Raw genomic sequence first — 20,260 nt, forward strand, 5'->3', positions numbered from 1 at the left:
CCCTTGAAGCTGACATAATGGTGGGGGGTGGGGGGTGGGTGTGGGAGTGGGGGGGCGGGCTTGCAGAGGGGGTCTGTCTACTCATTGCAGCAATCAATCTCTATCCATTCACCACGGCAATTAATCGGATCAGGACAACATGGCACTACTCCCAGTAATGATGACCGTCATGGCTATCCCTGACTGTCGTTAACAATGAAGCCCCATCTGGTTCACTGATGTTCCCCCTTCGGGGGTGGGGGGGGGGGGGGGGGGGGGGAGAAGGGGAGATCTGCCGTCCTTACTCGGTCTGGCCCGACCCTCACACAGCAAGGCGGTTGACTCTTCTCTGACCCTGCCACCACCCCGCCTTGAAATGGCCGAGCAAGTCAAGGAGGGGGTGGTGGAATGGGGGTCTCGCCCGCTCCTCTGAAGGAATGGAAGGTAAACTTTATACACAGTCTCCTCAACTAATCACTCATTCACTCATGTCCTTTAGGGAAGGAAATCGGCCATCCCGTGGGATCCTTTGTATGGTTATGAAGGGGATAGATAGGGTGAACAGTGGGAAGCTTTTTCCCAGGTCGGAGGTGACGATCACGAGGGGTCACGGGCTCAAGCTGAGAGGGGCGAGGTATAACTCAGATATTAGAGGGATGTTTTTTTACACAGAGGGTGGTTGGGGCCTGGAATGCGCTGCCGGGCAAGGTGGTGGAGGCAGGCACGCTGACATCGTTTAAGACTTACCTGGATAGTCACATGAGCAGCCTGGGAATGGAGGGATACAAACGAACGGTCTAGTTTGGACCATGGAGCGGCACAGGCTTGGAGGGCCGAAGGGCCTGTTTCCTGTGCTGTACTGTTCTTTGTTCGCTTCAGTTAAAAGACCTTATTTTCAGATATTTCTGCCTGTGTAACTAACTATGCTAAGCTTTGAAGCTCACTTCGCCATATTTTAAAACTCAGCTGGGAATGCTGGGATGAGCTTCGAAGTTGACTGCATTTGAAAAATACAACGTTAGCAGAAGCGGCCAAACAGAAGTTTTTCACGGCCACAGCTGCCAATTGTTTATGTAAGTTGGAGACGATGTGTGCGCCCAGCTCCTTCAATAAACACAGATAAGAATTCACATATTGTAGTGGCAGTTATCCGTTCAGTTAGTTCAGCCCAACGTGAGGTCTGAGTTCAAGTCTGTACAGGGCCTGGCTGTGGAGCCAGTCTCCAACTCCCTCTCTGGCCACTTCTGTAGTATTAATTTTAAGTTTTATTCAACAAAGAAAATCATCTTGAATCCGTACCAAGTGCCGCCTACGTCTGTTTGAAGGAATGAATTGCCCCCTACACGTCCTTACGCCGGTCTGGCCTACATGTGACTCCAGAGCCACACAGCAATGCGGTTGACTCTCAACTGCCCTCCGAGGGGCAACTAGGGATGGGCAATAAATGCTGGGCCCAGCCAGCAACACCCATGTCCCAAAGAACAAGCTTTAGAGCTCCGAAAGCTTGTGTGGCTTTTGCTACCAAATAAACCTGTTGGACTTTAACCTGGTGTTGTTAAACTTCTTACTGTGTTTACCCCAATCCAACGCCGGCATCTCCACATCAAAGAACAATACAGCACAGGAACAGGCCCTTCGGCCCTCCAAGCCCGCACCGATCACCTGTTCCAAACTAGACCATCCGTTTGTATCCCTCTATTCCCACTCCGTTCATGTGGCTTTCTAGATAAGTCTTAAACGATCCCAGCGTGTCTGCCTCCACCACCTTGCCCGGCAGCGCATTCCAGGCCCCCACCACCCTCTGTGTAAAATACGTCCCCCGCATATCTGTATTGAACCTTGCCCCCCCTCACCTTGAACCCGTGACCCCTTGTGTTTGTCATTTCTGACCTGGGAAAAAGCTTCCAACTGTTCACCCTATCTATGCCCTTCATAATTTTATAAACTTCTATTAGGTCGCCCCTCATTCTCCGTCTTTCCAGGGAAAACAACCTCAGTTTACCCAATCTCTCCTGATAGCTAATACCTTCCATACCAGGCAACATCCTGGTAAACCTCCTCTGCACTCTCTCCAAAGCCTCCACGTCCTTCTGGTAGTGTGGTGACCAGAACTGGGCGCAGTATTCCAAATGTGGCCGAACCAACGTTCTATACAACCGCAACATCAGACCCCAACTCTTATACTCTATGTCCCGTCCTATAAAGGCAAGCATGCCATATGCCTTCTTCACCACCCTCTCCACCTGTGCTGCCACCTTTAAGGATCTTTAAGGGGCGGCACGGTAGCACAGTGGTCAGCACTGCTGCTTCACAGCTCCAGGGTCCCGGGTTCGATTCCCGGCTCGGGTCACTGTCTGTGCGGAGTTTGCACATTCTCCTCGTGTCTGCGTGGGTTTCCTCCGGGTGCTCCGGTTTCCTCCCACAGTCCAAAGATGTGCGGGTTAGGTTGATTGGCCATGCTAAAAGATTGCCCCTTAGTGTCCTGGGATGCGTAGATTAGAGGGATTAGCGGGTAAAATATGTAGGGATATGGGGGTAGGGCCTGGGTGGGATTGTGGTCGGTGCAGACTCGATGGGCCAAATGGCCTCTTTCTGCGCTGTAGGGTTTCTATGATTTCTATGATTTGTGGACTTGTACACCCAGGTCCCTCTGTGTGTCTATACTCCTGTTGGTTCTGCCATTTATTGTATAGCTCCCCCTGACATTAGATCTACCGAAATGCATCACTTTGCATTTATCTGGATTAAATTCCATCTGCCATTTCTCTGCCCAATGTTCCAGCCTATCTATATCCTGCTGTATTCTCTGACAATGTTCATCACTATCCGCAACTCCAGCCATCTTCGTGTCGTCCGCAAACCTACTAATCAGACCAGCTACATCTTCCTCCAAATCATTTATATATATCACAAACAGCAGAGGTCCCAGTACAGAGCCCTGCGGAACACCACTGGTCACAGACCTCCAATCAGAAAAAGACCCCTCCACTGCTACCCTCTGTCTTCTATGGCCAAGGCAGTTCTCCACCCATCTAGCCAGCTCACCTTTGATCCCGTGAGATTTAACCTTTTGCACCATGCTATGGATGAATGAAAAAAAGCAAACAGCAAAGCACGGACCCGGCAAGGCCGGTTACGGAACTCACCAAGAAATTCTCAGTTTTCCTCCACAAGGTCTCCACCACACGCAGACGCTCGGCCAAGGAGGGCAGTTCAGAGAGCGAGAACGCTGATACCACCAGGTCAAATTTTACCTGTAAGAAGACAGAGAAACAGAGACAGTGCGAGAGGACACAAAGACACAGCAGGAATTTCACCATGGCCAATGAACTGGAAACTCCTTGATCCGATTTGATTTATTATTGTCACGTGTATTGGGATACAGTGAAAAGTATTGTTTCTTGCGTGCTCTACAGGCAAAACATACCGTTCATAGAGAAGGAAAGGAGAGGGCGGCACGGTAGCACAGTGGTTAGCACCGCTGCTTCACAGCTCCAGGGTCCCGGGTTCGATTCCCGGCTCGGGTCACTGTCTGTGCGGAGTTTGCACATTCTCCTCGTATCTGCGTGGGTTTCCTCCGGGTGCTCCGGTTTCCTCCCACACTCCAAAGATTTGCAGGTTAGGTGGATTGGCCATGCTAAATTGTCCCTCAGTGTCAGGGGGACTAGCTAGGGTAAATACGTGGGGCTATGGGGATGGGGCCTGGGTGGGATTGTGGTCGGTGCAGACTCGATGGGCCGAATGGCCTCCTTCTGCACTGTAGGGTTTCTATGGAACAATCCATGTCTCTCGGTGGCCACCCCCACAGACAGTCACAGGCCCACAACCCTCTCTCTCTCTCAAAGAACTCCCCCGGCAGTCAGTCCCTGGTCAGCTGGGACTGAGAAGGATCGCGTATCTCTGAGACCCCTTACAGTCAGTCACTGACGCACACTGACCGAGGGTACTCATTTTTAGTGCGGTCGCCCTCCCTCTCACCTCACCCGCGCGGGTTAAATAACGCACACAAACCTTCGGCGAGACGGGTAGAAAGTGTCTGAAGTAAACCCCACTGACTTGTTCCGTGTCTACGTCACTCCCTCCTAACGGGTACAAAAGAGGAGATAGAACAAAGAACAATACAGCACAGGAACAGGCCCTACGGCCCTCCAAGCCCCTGCCGCTCCCCGGTCCAAACTAGACCATTCTTTTGTATCCCTCCATTCCCACTCCGTTCATGTGGCTATCTAGATAAGTCTTAAACGTTCCCAGTGTGTCCGCCTCCACCACCTTGCCTGGCAGCGCATTCCAGGCCCCCACCACCCTCTGTGTAAAATACGTCCGTCTGATATCTGTGTTAAACCTCCCCCCTTCACCTTGAACCTATGACCCCTCGTGAACGAGGACAATCACTCAGTTTCAAAGGTTGGGGACGGGTACAAAGGCACAAGCATATGGAGTTAAAGGTCCAGATCAGCCTAACTGAATAACGGAATAGACTAAAGGGACTAAACAGACCTCCTCCTGTTCCCTGTGCAACAGGCTGGAGAAGGGGCTGAATGGGGCCTCCTCCTGTTCCCTGTGCAACAGGCTGGAGAAGGGGCTGAATGGGGCCTCCTCCTGTTCCCTGTGCAACAGGCTGGAGAAGGGGCTGAATGGGGCCTCCTCCTGTTCCTGTGTAACAGGCTGGAGAAGGGGCTGAATGGCCTCCTCCTGTTCCTGTGAAACAGGCTGGAGAAGGGGCTGAATGGCCTCCTTCCGTTCCTGTGTAACAGGCTGGAGAAGGGGCTGAATGGGGCCTCCTCCTGTTCCTGTGTAACAGGCTGGAGAAGGGGCTGAATGGGGCCTCCTCCTGTTCCCTGTGCAACAGGCTGGAGAAGGGGCTGAATGGGGCCTCCTCCTGTTCCTGTGTAACAGGCTGGAGAAGGGGCTGAATGGCCTCCTCCTGTTCCTGTGTAACAGGCTGGAGAAGGGGCTGAATGGCCTCCTCCTGTTCCCTGTGTAACAGGCTGGAGAAGGGGCTGAATGGGGCCTCCTCCTGTTCCCTGTGTAACAGGCTGGAGAAGGGGCTGAATGGCCTCCTCCTGTTCCCTGTCTAACAGGCTGGAGAAGGGGCTGAATGGGGCCTCCTCCTGTTCCTGTGTAACAGGCTGGAGAAGGAGCTGAATGGCCTCCTCCTGTTCCTGTGTAACAGGCTGGAGAAGGGGCTGAATGGGGCCTCCTCCTGTTCCCTGTGTAACAGGCTGGAGAAGGGGCTGAATGGGGCCTCCTCCTGTTCCTGTGTAACAGGCTGGAGAAGGGGCTGAATGGGGTCTCCTCCTGTTCCTGTGTAACAGGCTGGAGAAGGGGCTGAATGGCCTCCTCCTGTTCCTGTGTAACAGGCTGGAGAAGGGGCTGAATGGGGCCTCCTCCTGTTCCCTGTGTAACAGACTGGAGAAGGGGCTGAATGGGGCCTCCTCCTGTTCCTATGTAACAGGCTAAAGAAGGGGCTGAATGGCCTCCTCCTGTTCCTGTGTAACAGGCTGGTGAAGGGGCTGAATGGGGCCTCCTCCTGTTCCCTGTGTAACAGACTGGAGAAGGGGCTGAATGGGGCCTCCTCCTATTCCTGTGTAACAGGCTGGAGAAGGGGCTGAATGGGGCCTCCTCCTGTTCCCTGTGTAACAGACTGGAGAAGGGGCTGAATGGGGCCTCCTCCTGTTCCCTGTGTAACAGGCTGGAGAAGGGGCTGAATGGGGCCTCCTCCTGTCCCTGTGCAACAGGCTGGAGAAGGGGCTGAATGGGGCCTCCTCCTGTTCCTGTGTAACAGGCTGGAGAAGGGGCTGAATGGGGCCTCCTCCTGTTCCTGTGTAACAGGCTGGAGAAGAGGCTGAATGGGGCCTCCTCCTGTTCCCTGTGTAACAGGCTGGAGAAGGGGCTGAATGGGGCCTTCTCCTGTTCCCTGTGTAACAGACTGGAGAAGGGGCTGAATGGGGCCTCCTCCTGTCCCTGTGCAACAGGCTGGAGAAGGGGCTGAATGGGGCCTCCTCCTATTCCTGTGTAACAGGCTGGAGAAGGGGCTGAATGGGGCCTCCTCCTGTCCCTGTGCAACAGGCTGGAGAAGGGGCTGAATGGGGCCTCCTCCTGTTCCTGTGTAACAGGCTGGAGAAGGGGCTGAATGGGGCCTCCTCCTGTTCCTGTGTAACAGGCTGGAGAAGAGGCTGAATGGGGCCTCCTCCTGTTCCCTGTGTAACAGGCTGGAGAAGGGGCTGAATGGGGCCTCCTCCTGTTCCCTGTGTAACAGGCTGGAGAAGGGGCTGAATGGGGCCTCCTCCTGTTCCCTGTGTAACAGGCTGGAGAAGGGGCTGAATGGGGCCTCCTCCTGTTCCCTGTGTAACAGGCTGGAGAAGGGCCTGAATGGGGCCTCCTCCTGTTCCCTGTGTAACAGGCTGGAGAAGGGCCTGAATGGGGCCTCCTCCTGTTCCCTGTGTAACAGGCTGGAGAAGGGGCTGAATGGGGCCTCCTCCTGTTCCCTGTGTAACAGGCTGGAGAAGGGGCTGAATGGCCTCCTCCTGTTCCCTGTCTAACAGGCTGGAGAAGGGGCTGAATGGGGCCTCCTCCTGTTCCTGTGTAACAGGCTGGAGAAGGGGCTGAATGGCCTCCTCCTGTTCCCTGTGTAACAGGCTGGAGAAGGGGCTGAATGGGGCCTCCTCCTGTTCCCTGTGTAACAGGCTGGAGAAGGGGCTGAATGGCCTCCTCCTGTCCCCTGTCTAACAGGCTGGAGAAGGGGCTGAATGGGGCCTCCTCCTGTTCCTGTGTAACAGGCTGGAGAAGGAGCTGAATGGCCTCCTCCTGTTCCTGTGTAACAGGCTGGAGAAGGGGCTGAATGGGGCCTCCTCCTGTTCCCTGTGTAACAGACTGGAGAAGGGGCTGAATGGGGCCTCCTCCTGTTCCTGGGTAACAGGCTGGAGAAGGCGCTGAATGGGGCCTCCTCCTGTTCCCTGTGTAACAGGCTGGAGAAGGGCCTGAATGGGGCCTCCTCCTGTTCCTGTGTAACAGGCTGGAGAAGGGGCTGAATGGGGCCTCCTCCTGTTCCCTGTGTAACAGACTGGAGAAGGGGCTGAATGGGGCCTCCTCCTGTTCCTATGTAACAGGCTAAAGAAGGGGCTGAATGGCCTCCTCCTGTTCCTGTGTAACAGGCTGGTGAAGGGGCTGAATGGGGCCTCCTCCTGTTCCCTGTGTAACAGACTGGAGAAGGGGCTGAATGGGGCCTCCTCCTATTCCTGTGTAACAGGCTGGAGAAGGGGCTGAATGGGGCCTCCTCCTGTTCCTGTGTAACAGGCTGGAGAAGGGGCTGAATGGGGCCTCCTCCTGTTCCCTGTGCAACAGGCTGGAGAAGGGGCTGAATGGGGCCTCCTCCTGTCCCTGTGCAACAGGCTGGAGAAGGGGCTGAATGGGGCCTCCTCCTATTCCTGTGTAACAGGCTGGAGAAGGGGCTGAATGGGGCCTCCTCCTGTCCCTGTGCAACAGGCTGGAGAAGGGGCTGAATGGGGCCTCCTCCTGTTCCTGTGTAACAGGCTGGAGAAGGGGCTGAATGGGGCCTCCTCCTGTTCCTGTGTAACAGGCTGGAGAAGAGGCTGAATGGGGCCTCCTCCTGTTCCCTGTGTAACAGGCTGGAGAAGGGGCTGAATGGGGCCTCCTCCTGTTCCCTGTGTAACAGGCTGGAGAAGGGGCTGAATGGGGCCTCCTCCTGTTCCCTGTGTAACAGGCTGGAGAAGGGGCTGAATGGGGCCTCCTCCTGTTCCCTGTGTAACAGGCTGGAGAAGGGCCCGAATGGGGCCTCCTCCTGTTCCCTGTGTAACAGGCTGGAGAAGGGGCTGAATGGCCTCCTCCTGTTCCCTGTGTAACAGGCTGGAGAAGGGGCTGAATGGGGCCTCCTCCTGTTCCCTGTGTAACAGGCTGGAGAAGGGGCTGAATGGCCTCCTCCTGTTCCCTGTCTAACAGGCTGGAGAAGGGGCTGAATGGGGCCTCCTCCTGTTCCTGTGTAACAGGCTGGAGAAGGGGCTGAATGGCCTCCTCCTGTTCCCTGTGTAACAGGCTGGAGAAGGGGCTGAATGGGGCCTCCTCCTGTTCCCTGTGTAACAGGCTGGAGAAGGGGCTGAATGGCCTCCTCCTGTCCCCTGTCTAACAGGCTGGAGAAGGGGCTGAATGGGGCCTCCTCCTGTTCCTGTGTAACAGGCTGGAGAAGGAGCTGAATGGCCTCCTCCTGTTCCTGTGTAACAGGCTGGAGAAGGGGCTGAATGGGGCCTCCTCCTGTTCCCTGTGTAACAGACTGGAGAAGGGGCTGAATGGGGCCTCCTCCTGTTCCTGGGTAACAGGCTGGAGAAGGCGCTGAATGGGGCCTCCTCCTGTTCCCTGTGTAACAGGCTGGAGAAGGGCCTGAATGGGGCCTCCTCCTGTTCCTGTGTAACAGGCTGGAGAAGGGGCTGAATGGGGCCTCCTCCTGTTCCCTGTGTAACAGACTGGAGAAGGGGCTGAATGGGGCCTCCTCCTGTTCCTATGTAACAGGCTAAAGAAGGGGCTGAATGGCCTCCTCCTGTTCCTGTGTAACAGGCTGGTGAAGGGGCTGAATGGGGCCTCCTCCTGTTCCCTGTGTAACAGACTGGAGAAGGGGCTGAATGGGGCCTCCTCCTATTCCTGTGTAACAGGCTGGAGAAGGGGCTGAATGGGGCCTCCTCCTGTTCCTGTGTAACAGGCTGGAGAAGGGGCTGAATGGGGCCTCCTCCTGTTCCCTGTGCAACAGGCTGGAGAAGGGGCTGAATGGGGCCTCCTCCTGTTCCCTGTGTAACAGACTGGAGAAGGGGCTGAATGGGGCCTCCTCCTATTCCTGTGTAACAGGCTGGAGAAGGGGCTGAATGGGGCCTCCTCCTGTTCCCTGTGTAACAGGCTGGAGAAGGGGCTGAATGGGGCCTACTCCTGTTCCCTGTGTAACAGGCCGGAGAAGGGGCTGAATGGGGCCTCCTCCTGTTCCTATGTAACAGGCTGGAGAAGAGACTGAATGGGGCCTCCTCCTGTTCCCTGTGTAACAGGCTGGAGAAGGGCCTGAATGGGGCCTCCTCCTGTTCCTGTGTAACAGGCTGGAGAAGGGGCTGAATGGGGCCTCCTCCTGTTCCCTGTGTAACAGACTGGAGAAGGGGCTGAATGGGGCCTCCTCCTGTTCCTATGTAACAGGCTAAAGAAGGGGCTGAATGGCCTCCTCCTGTTCCTGTGTAACAGGCTGGTGAAGGGGCTGAATGGGGCCTCCTCCTGTTCCCTGTGTAACAGACTGGAGAAGGGGCTGAATGGGGCCTCCTCCTATTCCTGTGTAACAGGCTGGAGAAGGGGCTGAATGGGGCCTCCTCCTGTTCCTGTGTAACAGGCTGGAGAAGGGGCTGAATGGGGCCTCCTCCTGTTCCCTGTGCAACAGGCTGGAGAAGGGGCTGAATGGGGCCTCCTCCTGTTCCCTGTGTAACAGACTGGAGAAGGGGCTGAATGGGGCCTCCTCCTATTCCTGTGTAACAGGCTGGAGAAGGGGCTGAATGGGGCCTCCTCCTGTTCCCTGTGTAACAGGCTGGAGAAGGGGCTGAATGGGGCCTACTCCTGTTCCCTGTGTAACAGGCCGGAGAAGGGGCTGAATGGGGCCTCCTCCTGTTCCTATGTAACAGGCTGGAGAAGAGACTGAATGGGGCCTCCTCCTGTTCCCTGTGTAACAGGCTGGAGAAGGGCCTGAATGGGGCCTCCTCCTATTCCCTGTGTAACAGGCTGGAGAAGGGGCTGAATGGGGCCTCCTCCTGTTCCCTGTGTAACAGGCTGGAGAAGGGGCTGAATGGGGCCTCCTCCTGTCCCCTGTGTAACAGGCTGGAGAAGGGGCTGAATGGGGCCTCCTCCTGTTCCCTGTGTAACAGGCTGGAGAAGGGGCTGAATGGGGCCTCCTCTTATTCCCTGTGTAACAGGCTGGAGAAGGGGCTGAATGGGGCCTCCTCCTGTTCCCTGTGTAACAGGCTGGAGAAGGGGCTGAATGGGGCCTCCTCTTATTCCCTGTGTAACAGGCTGGAGAAGGGGCTGAATGGGGCCTCCTCCTGTTCCCTGTGTAACAGGCTGGAGAAGGGGCTGAATGGGGCCTTCTCCTGTTCCCTGTGTAACAGGCTGGAGAAGGGGCTGAATGGGGCCTTCTCCTGTTCCCTGTGTAACAGGCTGGAGAAGTGGTGGCGAATTGGAGAGTGTGGGATCCTTTGTATGGTTTACTACAGTTAAAATACCTCATTTTCAGATATTCCTGTCGATGTCACTAACTACGCTAAGCTTTAAAGCTAACTTGGCCACATTTTAGAGCACTGCTGAGGATTCTGGGATGCTCTGCGACATTGACTACATTCATTGAAAATACAATGATAGCAGAAATGACTTTTTCATAAAGTTTTTCACTGCCACACAGCTGCCAAATGTTTATAAAAGTTAAAGACACAATTTGTACCAACAATTTCAATAGCTCAGATTACCCATAACCCACTGTGCATTTCAGTGTGTGTTTCCGAGTTCACCGAGTAGCCAAGATTAGTACAACACCTGGCTGTGAAGCCAGTCCCCAATCTATCTCGCTCTACGCCTCTGTAGTATTCATTTTAAGTTTTATCCAATAAAGAAAATCATTTTTAAAACCGTACCGAGTGTTGCCTATGTCTATTCATAGATAGATAAGTTGCCGGGACCAGATGGAATGTACCCCAGGTTACTGTGGGAGGCGAGGGAAGAGATTGCAGAGCCTCTGGCGATGATCTTTGCGTCGTCGATGGAGACGGGAGAGGTGCCGGAGGATTGCGGATGTGGTTCCTATTTTCAAGAAGGGGAATAGGGATAGCCCAGGGAATTACCGACCGGTGAGTCTAACCTCAGTGGTTGGTAAACTGATGGAGAAGATCCTGAGGGACAGGATATATGAGCATTTAGAGAGGTTTAGTATGCTCAAGAATACTCAGCATGGCTTTGTCAAGGGCAGATCGTGCCTTACGAGCCTGGTGGAGTTCTTCGAAAATGTGACTAAACACATTGACGGAGGGAAGGCGGTAGATGTGGTTTATATGGATTTTAGCAAGGCGTTCGATAAGGTCCCCCATGCAAGGCTTCTAGAAAAAGTGAGAGGGCATGGGATCCAAGGGGCTGCTGCCCGGTGGATCCAGAACTGGCTTGCCCAAAGGAGGCAGAGAGTGGGTATAGATGGGTCTTTTTCTAAATGGAGGTCGGTCACCAGTGGTGTGCCCCGGGTTTACGGTGCTGGGGGGGTAGGTACAGGGGAGATGTTAGGGGTAAGTTTTTCACACAGAGGGTGGTGGGCGAGTGGAATCGGCTGCCGTCAGTGGTGGTGGAGGCAAACTCAACAGGGTCTTTTAAGAGACTCCTGGATGAGTCCATGGAGCTTAATAGGATGGAGGGTTATAGGTAGGTCTAGAAGGTAGGGATGTGTTGGGCACAACTTGTGGGGCCGAAGGGCCTGTTTGGGCTGTAGTTTTTCTATGTTTCTATTCGAAGGAATGAATGAACCCTACAGAGAGACAGTTTGTTTAGAAGATGGCAAGGTTTCTTAGAAATCTTAGAATCCCTACAGCACAGAAAGAGGCCATTCGGCCCATCGAGTCTGCACCCCCCACAATCCCACCCAGGCCCCACATCCCTACATATTTTACCCGCTAATCCCTCTCTAACCTACGCATCCCAGGACACTAAGGGGCAATTTTTAGCACGGCCAATCAACCTAACCTGCACATCTTTGGACTGTGGGAGGAAACCGGAGCACCCGGAGGAAACCCACGCAGACACGGGGAGAATGTGCAGACTCCGCACAGACAGTGACCCGGGCCGGGAATCGAACCCAGGTGGAGAATTGCATTTATACGGCGGCCCCCAATAAACGACAACATCCGAAGCTCCTTCACAGGAGGGCTGCTCAAACAATAGCTCAGTAAGAAGTCTAACAACACCAGGTTAAAGTCCAACAGGTTTATTTGGTAGCAAAAGCCACACAAGCTTTCGGAACAGCTGCGCGATCTTCTTGCTCAGTCTCTCCACTTGGAGCCGGCAGTTCCGAAAGCTTGTGTGGCTTTTGCTACCAAATAAACCTGTTGGACTTTAACCTGGTGTTGTTAAACTTCTTACTGTGTTCACCCCAGTCCAACGCCGGCATCTCCACATCATGAAAACAGTAGCTCAACAGGAGGAGGCTATTAAGCTCCGAGTCTCCTCCCGTCATCTACCCGAGATCACGACGATCTCCGAGGTCACGGTAGCACAGTGGTTAGCACTGCTGCCTCACAGCGCCAGGGACCCGGGTTCGATTCCCGGCTCGGGGTCACTGTCTGTGTGGAGTTTTTGCACATTCTCCTCGTGTCTGCGTGGGTTTCCTCCGGGTGCTCCGGTTTCCTCCCACAGTCCAAAGACGTGCGGGTCAGGTGGATTGGCCGTGATAAATTGCCCCTTAGTGTCAGGGGGAACTAGCGAGGGTAAACGCACGGGGTTACGGGGATAGGGTCCGGGTGGGATTGATGCCGGTGCAGACTCGATGGGCCGAATGGCCTCCTTCTGCACTGTAGGGATGCTATGATTGATCCATACCACCTTTCGGCACTCTCTCCACACATATAATATATATATTAATTCACAGGATGTGGGCGTCGCTGGCCGGGTGCAGTGTTTATCGCCCATCCCTAATTGCCCCTTGAGAAGGTGGTGGGTGAGCCGCCCCTTCTCGAACCCACTGCAGTCCCCGTGTGGTGTGGGTAACACCCACAGTGCCGTTAGGGAGGGAGTTCCGGGATTTGTACCCCAGTCACAGCGAAGGAACGGCCGGTATATTCCCAAGTCGGGATGGTGAGTGGGGCTCGGAGGGGGAACTTGCAGGTTTTTAATTCGATTTGTCACTTGTATTAGCATACAGTGAAAAGTATTGTTTCTTGCGCGCTATACAGACAGAGCATACTGTTCATAAGAAATAGGAGCAGGAGTAGGCCATCTAGCCCCTCGAGCCTGCCCCCCCATTCAATAAGATCATGGCTGATCTGAAGTGGATCACTTCCACTTACCCGCCTGATCCCTATAACCCCTAATTCCCTTACCGATCAGGAATCCATCTATCCGTGATTTAAACATATTCAACGAGGTAGCCTCCACCACTTCAGTGGGCAGAGAATTCCAGAGATTCACCACCCTCTGAGAGAAGAAGTTCCTCCTCAACTCTGTCCTAAACTGACCCCCCTTTATTTTGAGGCTGTGCCCTCTAGTTCTAGCTTCCTTTCTAAGTGGAAAGAATCTCTCCACCTCTACCCTATCCAGCCCCTTCATTATCTTATAGGTCTCTATAAGATCCCCCCCTCAGCCTCCTAAATTCCAATGAGTACAAACCCAATCTGCTCAGTCTCTCCTCATAATCAACACCCCTCATCTCCGGTATCAACCTGGTGAACCTTCTCTGCACTCCCTCCAAGGCCAATATATCCTTCCGCAAATAAGGGGACCAAAACTGCACACAGTATTCCAGCTGCGGCCTCACCAATGCCCTGTACAGATGCAGCAAGACATCTCTGCTTTTATATTCTATCCCCCTCGCGATAAATGCCAACGTCCCATTTGCCTTCTTGATCACCTGTTGCACCTGCAGACTGGGTTTTTGCGTCTCATGCACAAGGACCCCCAGGTCCCTCTGCACAGCAGCATGTTGTAATTTCTTTCCATTTAGATAGTAATCCAATTTGCTATTATTTCCTCCAAAGTGAATAACCTCGCATTTGTCAACGTTACACTCCATCTGCCATAGAAACATAGAAACCCTACAGTGCAGAAGGAGGCCATTCGGCCCATCGAGTCTGCACCGACCACAATCCCACCCAGGCCCTACCCCCACATATTTTACCCGCTAATCCCTCTACGCATCCCAGGACTCTAAGGGACATTTTTTAACCTGGCCAATCAACCTAACCCGCACATCTTTGGACTGTGGGAGGAAACCGGAGCACCCAGAGGAAACCCACGCAGACACGAGGAGAATGTGCAAACTCCACACAGACAGTGACCCGAGCCGGGAATCGAACCCGGGTCCCTGGAGCTGTGAAGCAGCAGTGCTAAGCACTGTGCTACCGTGCCGCCCATAGAGAAGGAAAGGAGAGAGTGCGGAATGTAATGTTACAGTCATAGCTAGGGTGTAGAGAAAGATCAACTTAATGCGAGGTAGGTCCATTCAAAAGTCTGACGGCAGCAGGGAAGAAGCTGTTCTCGAGTCGGTTGGTAGGTGACCTCGGACTTTTGTATCTTTGTGGTGGGGCTGGTGTTCCCCATGTACCTGCTGCACCTTGTGTCCTTCTAGATGGTAGAGGTGGCGGCTTTTGGAATATACGGCACTAATCCCAGGCGCTGTGAGGCAGCCGTGCTATGGTGAAAAGGCTGAGCAAGCCTCAGTCAGTTTCAGGGAGTAATTATGGGCGGCACGGTAGCACAGTGGTTAGCACTGCTGCTTCACAGCTCCAGGGTCCCGGGTTCGATTCCCGGCTCAGGTCACTGTCTGTGTGGGAATCATAGAAATCATAGAAACCCTACAGTGCAGAAGGAGGCCATTCGGCCCATCGAGTCTGCACCGACCACAATCCCACCCAGGCCCTACCCCCACATATTTTACCCGCTAATCTCTCTAACGTATACACATCCCAGGACTCTAAGGGGCAATTTTTAACCTGGCCAATCAACCTAACCCGCACATCTTTGGACTTTGGAGTTTGCACATTCTCCCCGTGTCTGCGTGGGTTTCCTCCGGGTGCTCCGGTTTCCTCCCACAGTCCAAAGATGTGCGGGTTAGGTTGATTGGCCGTGCTAAATTGCCCCTTAGTGTCCCAGGGATGCGTAGGTTAGAGGGATTAGTGGGTAAATATGTAGGGATATGGGGGTAGGGCCTGGGTGGGATTGTGGTTGGTGCAGACTCGATGGGCCGAATGGCCTCTTTCTGCACTGTAGGGATTCTAATTAGGGATAGGCAACAAACATCGGGGCCTTGGCAGCGATGCCCGCGTCCCATGACTGAATAAAGAACAGTGCCCGGTGGGTCGCAAGGGTCAGCCTCACCTCTCATCAGGAACTCTGCAACCTGGTGCATTGCCGGCGAGTTGTCCACGCACAGATACTCCCGCAGCGACTCTCCCCAGGCGACACGACTCGCCCTGTTGACAGACACAACCGTAAACACATGCTCCTGTTCCATCCCGGCTTCACAACCCGCAGTCAAACCGTCTCACCCGACATTACTGAGTCCATTCCCCACCACCATCAACATCCCGGGGGTTACCACTGACCTTAACCTGAACCCGGACCGGCCACTGACTACACTCCCCGCTGCCTCGGGGAAAAGCAGCCGGCATAATCAAGGACCGCCCACGCACCCGGGACATTCTCTCCTCCACCTTCTTCCGTCGGGAAAAAGGTACAAAAGTCTGAGGACACGGACCGACTGACTCAAGAACAAAGAACAATACAGCACAGGAACAGGCCCTTCGGCCCTCCAAGCCTGCACCGCTCCCTGGTCCAAACTAGACCATTCTTTTAGTATCCCTCCATTCCCACTCCGTTCATGTGGCTTTCTAGATAAGTCTTAAACGTTCCCAGTGTGTCCGCCTCCACCACCTTGCCCGGCAGCGCATTCCAGGCCCCCACCACCCTCTGTGTAAAATACGTCCTTCTGATATCCGTGTTAAACCTCCCCCCCCCCCTCACCTTGAACCTATGACCCCTCATGAACGTCACCACCGACCTGGGAAAAAACTTCCCACCGTTCACCCTATCTATGCCTTTCATAATTTTATACACCTCTATTAGGTCACCCCTCATCCTCCGTCTTTCCGGTGAGAACAACCCCAGTTTACCCAATCTCTCCTCATAACTAAGCCCTTCCATACCAGGCAACATCCTGGTAAACCTTCTCTGCACTCTCTCTAAAGCTTCCACGTCCTTCTGGTAGTGTGGCGACCAGAACTGGGCGCAGTATTCCAAATGCGGCCGAACCAACGTTCTATACAACTGCAACATCAGACCCCAACTTTTATACTCTATGCCCCATCCTATAAAGGCAAGCATGCCGTATGCCTTATTCACTACCTTCTCCACCTGTGACGTCACCTTCAAGGATCTGTGGACTTGCACACCCAGGTCCCTCTGCGTATCTACACCCTTTATGGTTCTGCCATTTATCGTATAGCTTCCCCCCTACGTTACTTCTACCAAAATGCATCACTTCGCATTTATCTGGATTGAACTCCATCTGCCATTCCTTTGCCCAAATTTCCAGCCTATCTATATCCTTCTGTAGCCTCTGACAATGTTCCTTACTATCTGCAAGTCCAGCCATTTTCGTGTCGTCCGCAAACTTACTGATCACCCCAGTTACACCTTCTTCCAGATCGTTTATATAAATCACAAACAGCAGAGGTCCCAATACAGAGCCCTGCGGAACACCACTAGTCATAGGCCTCCAGCCGGAAAAAGACCCTTCCACTACCACCCTCTGTCTTCTGTGACCAAGCCAGTTCTCCACCCATCTAGCCACCTCCCTGCTGCCATCTGTTGAGTGCTTGTAAAATGATAGACAAACTGTAAAAATGATAAGAGTTGTAAAACGTAATTGTCTTTTTAAAAAAAAGACGTGCTTTTTAAAAAAAATACTTGTTACAAGTCAAGGTTGGATATTTCAGGATGTTCTATGAAGCTCGCCTGACCTGTAACGTTTGACGTTGAATTTGGCTCGAATGAGCGCGAGAGGTTTCACTCCAGGTGTGACCTCAACTGACTCACAAGGAGCTTTTATCACAAACAAAGTTTAATTATGAATATTGTTGACATGTAGAGTAAGACAATTAGCAAGAACTTTTAACAATTAGAACAAGAAACACAACAACCCCAGTGCTGAAATGTCTGCTACGAGAGGACACAGGTTTAAGGTGCTGGGGGGTAGGTACAGGGGAAATGTTAGGGGTAAGTTTTTCACTCAGAGGGTGGTGGGCGAGTGGAATCGGCTGCCGTCAGTGGTGGTGGAGGCAAACTCGATAGGGTCTTTTAAGAGACTCCTGGATGAATACATGGAGCTTAATAGGATTGAGGGTTATAGGTAAGCCTATATATAAGCCTAGGTAGGTAGGGACATGACCGGCGCAACTTGTGGGCCGAAGGGCCTGTTTGTGCTGTAGTTTTTCTATGTTCTAACCCCAAAAATGTAAAACTCTTCAGGAAATATCTCTGATGTGTTCCAACCAAAGCCCAACATCCAATACACAAAAACCCTCCAAATAAACACAATACAGCATAGGTTAATACTCACTTAATCATAGAGGATTACAGCATGGAAACAGGCCCTTCGGCCCAACTTGTCCATGCCGCCCCTTTTTTTTTTAAAACCACGAAGCTAGTTCCAATTGCCCGCGTTTGGCCCATATCCCTCTATCCCCGTGTAACTGTCTAAATGTTTTTTAAAAGAGTTTTAAAAGGGGGCATAGAGTATAAAAGTTGGGGTCTGATGTTGCAGTTGTATAGAACGTTGGTTCGGCCGCATTTGGAATACTGCGTCCAGTTCTGGTCGCCACACTACCAGAAGGACGTGGAGGCTTTAGAGAGAGTGCAGAGGAGGTTTACCAGGATGTTGCCTGGTATGGAGGGGCTTAGTTATGAGGAGAGATTGGGTAAACTGGGGTTGTTCTCACTGGAAAGACGGAGGATGAGGGGTGACCTAATAGAGGTGTATAAAATTATGAAAGGCATGGATAGGGTGAATGGTGGGAAGCTTTTTCCCAGGTCGGTGGTGACGTTCACGAGGGGTCATAGGTTCAAGGTGAAGGGGGGGGGGGGGAGGTTTAACACGGATATCAGAAGGACGTATTTTACACAGAGGGTGGTGGGGGCCTGGAATGCGCTGCCGGGCAAGGTGGTGGAGGCGGGCACACTGGGAACGTTTAAGACTTATCTAGATAGCCACATGAACGGAGTGGGAATGGAGGGATACAAAAGAATGGTCTAGTTGGGACCAGGGAGCGGCGCGGGCTTGGAGGGCCGAAGGGCCTGTTCCTGTGCTGTATTGTTCTTTGTTCTTATAAAATTGTACCCGCCTCTACTACTACCTCTGGCAGCTTGTTCCAGACACTCACCACCCTGTGTGTGAAAAAATTGCCCCTCTGGACCCTTTTGTATCTCTCCCCTCTCACCTTAAACCTATGCCCTCTAGTTTTAGACTCCCCGACCTTTGGGAAAAGATGTTGACTATCTAGCTGATCTATGCCCCTCATCATTTTAGAGACCTCGATAAGATCACCCCTCAGCCTCCTACGCTCCAGAGAAAAAAGTCCCAATCTATCCAGCCTCTCCTTATAACTCAAACCATCAAGTCCTGGTAGCATCCTAGTAAATCTTTTCTGCACTCTTTCTAGTTTAATAATATCCTTTCTATAATAGGATGATCAGGACTGTACACAGTATTCCAAGTGTGGCCTTACCAATGTCTTGTACGACTTCAACAAGACGTCCCAACTCCTGTATTCAATGTTCTAGCCGATGAAGGAGGAGGCAAGCATTTTCATTAAGACAGCAGGGGAGGGAGACAAAGGCTGTAAACCCAATTTAAACACATCAAGTGCGGCGGCACAGTGGTTAGCACTGCTGCTTCGTGGCGAAAGAGACCCGGGTTCGATTCCCGGCTCGGGTCCCTGTCTGTGTGGAGTTTGCACGTTCTCCCCGTGTCTGCGTGAGTTTCCTCCGGGTGCTCCGGTTTCCTCCCGCAGTCCAAAAGCTGTGCAGGTTAGGTGAATTGGCCATGGTAAATTGGCCCTTGGTGTCAGGGGATTAGCAGGGTAAAAGAGAGGAGTTATGGGGTAGGGCCTGGGTAAGATTCTCGTCAGTGCGTACTCGATGGGCCGAATGGTCTCCTTCTTCACTGTAGGGATTCTACGATACTTGCAGGAAAGGATGCCGCTAGTAGCAGTTTTTAATTTTTTTAAAGTTTATTTATTAATGTCACAAGTAGGTTTACATTAACACTGCAATGAAGTTACTGTGAAAATCCCCTAGTCGCCACACTCCGGCGCCTGTTCGGGTTACACTGAGGGAGAATTTAGCACGGCTCAATGCACCCTAACCAGCACGACTTTCAGACTGTGGGAGGAAACCGGAGCACCCGGAGGAAACCCACGCAGACACGGGGAGAATGTGCAAACTCCACACAGACAGTGACCCAAGCCGGGAATCGAACCCACGTCCCTGGAGCTGTGAGGCAGCAGCGCTGACCAGCTTATCTTTCGGAGGCTGGACAGCAGTCAGCAATGGAGTCTGCGACACTCACCAAGTGACAGTACCAGTGCCAGATCCGAAGTCCAACAGCGTACGAGGCTGAAACTCAGGGACTCTCTTCTTAATCTGCAAACAGGAGGAACAGCAATAATATCGCAGGCAGAGAGAATAAAGCCCCCTCTCCACTGTCCCCCATCAAACACTCCCAGGACAGATACAGCACGGGGTTAGATACAGAGCAAAGCTCTCTCTACACTGTCCCCCAACAAACATTCCCAGGACAGGTACAGCACGGGGTTAGATACAGAGTAAAGCGCCCTCTATACTGTCTCCATCAAACACTCCCAGGACAGGTACAGCACGGGGTTAGATACAGAGTAAAGCTCCCTCGACACTGTCCCCCATCAAACACACCCAGGACAGGTACAGCACGGGGTTAGATACAGAGTAAAGCTCCCTCTACACTGTCCCCATCAAACACTCCCAGGACAGGTCCAGCACGGGGTTAGATACAGAGTAAAGCTCCCTCTACACTGTCCCCCATCAAACACTCCCAAGACAGGTCCAGCACGGGGTTAGATACAGAGTAAAGCTCCCTCTACACTGTCCCCATCAAACACTCCCAGGACAGGTACAGCACGGGGTTAGATACAGAGTAAAGCTCCCTCTACACTGTCCCCCATCAAACACTCACAGGACAGGTACAGCACGGGGTTAGATACAGAGTAAAGCTCCCTCTACACTGTCCCCATCAAACACTCCCAGGACAGGTACAGCACGGGGTTAGATACAGAGTAAAGCTCCCTCTACACTGTCCCCCATCAAACACTCCCAGGGCAGGTACAGCACGGGGTTAGATACAGAGTAAAGCTCCCTCGACACTGTCCCCCATCAAACACTCCCAGGACAGGTACAGCACGGGGTTAGATACAGAGTAAAGCTCCCTCTACACTGTCCCCATCAAACACTCCCAGGACAGGTACTGCACGGG

At 52.9% G+C, this 20,260-nt stretch overlaps 1 protein-coding gene across 1 annotated transcript in view; it reads right to left on the minus strand.

Moving 5' to 3' along the window:
• Nucleotides 1–923: 923 nt before the first annotated feature.
• The window catches only part of LOC144490553 (ribosome assembly protein METTL17, mitochondrial-like), a gene marked incomplete at both ends in the record, with an annotated part of 32,699 nt that continues 13,362 nt past the window's right edge, over nucleotides 924–20,260 (minus strand). The window contains 5 exons of the mRNA XM_078208271.1: nucleotides 924–1,083; nucleotides 3,126–3,233; nucleotides 3,991–4,061; nucleotides 15,073–15,167; nucleotides 19,322–19,395. Of these exons, the coding sequence (XP_078064397.1) occupies nucleotides 924–1,083; nucleotides 3,126–3,233; nucleotides 3,991–4,061; nucleotides 15,073–15,167; nucleotides 19,322–19,395 (508 nt within the window). The remainder of the gene's footprint in view (nucleotides 1,084–3,125; nucleotides 3,234–3,990; nucleotides 4,062–15,072; nucleotides 15,168–19,321; nucleotides 19,396–20,260) is intronic.

This window comes from Mustelus asterias, unplaced genomic scaffold (genome assembly GCF_964213995.1).
Source record: "Mustelus asterias unplaced genomic scaffold, sMusAst1.hap1.1 HAP1_SCAFFOLD_3421, whole genome shotgun sequence".
NCBI lineage: Eukaryota > Metazoa > Chordata > Chondrichthyes > Carcharhiniformes > Triakidae > Mustelus > Mustelus asterias.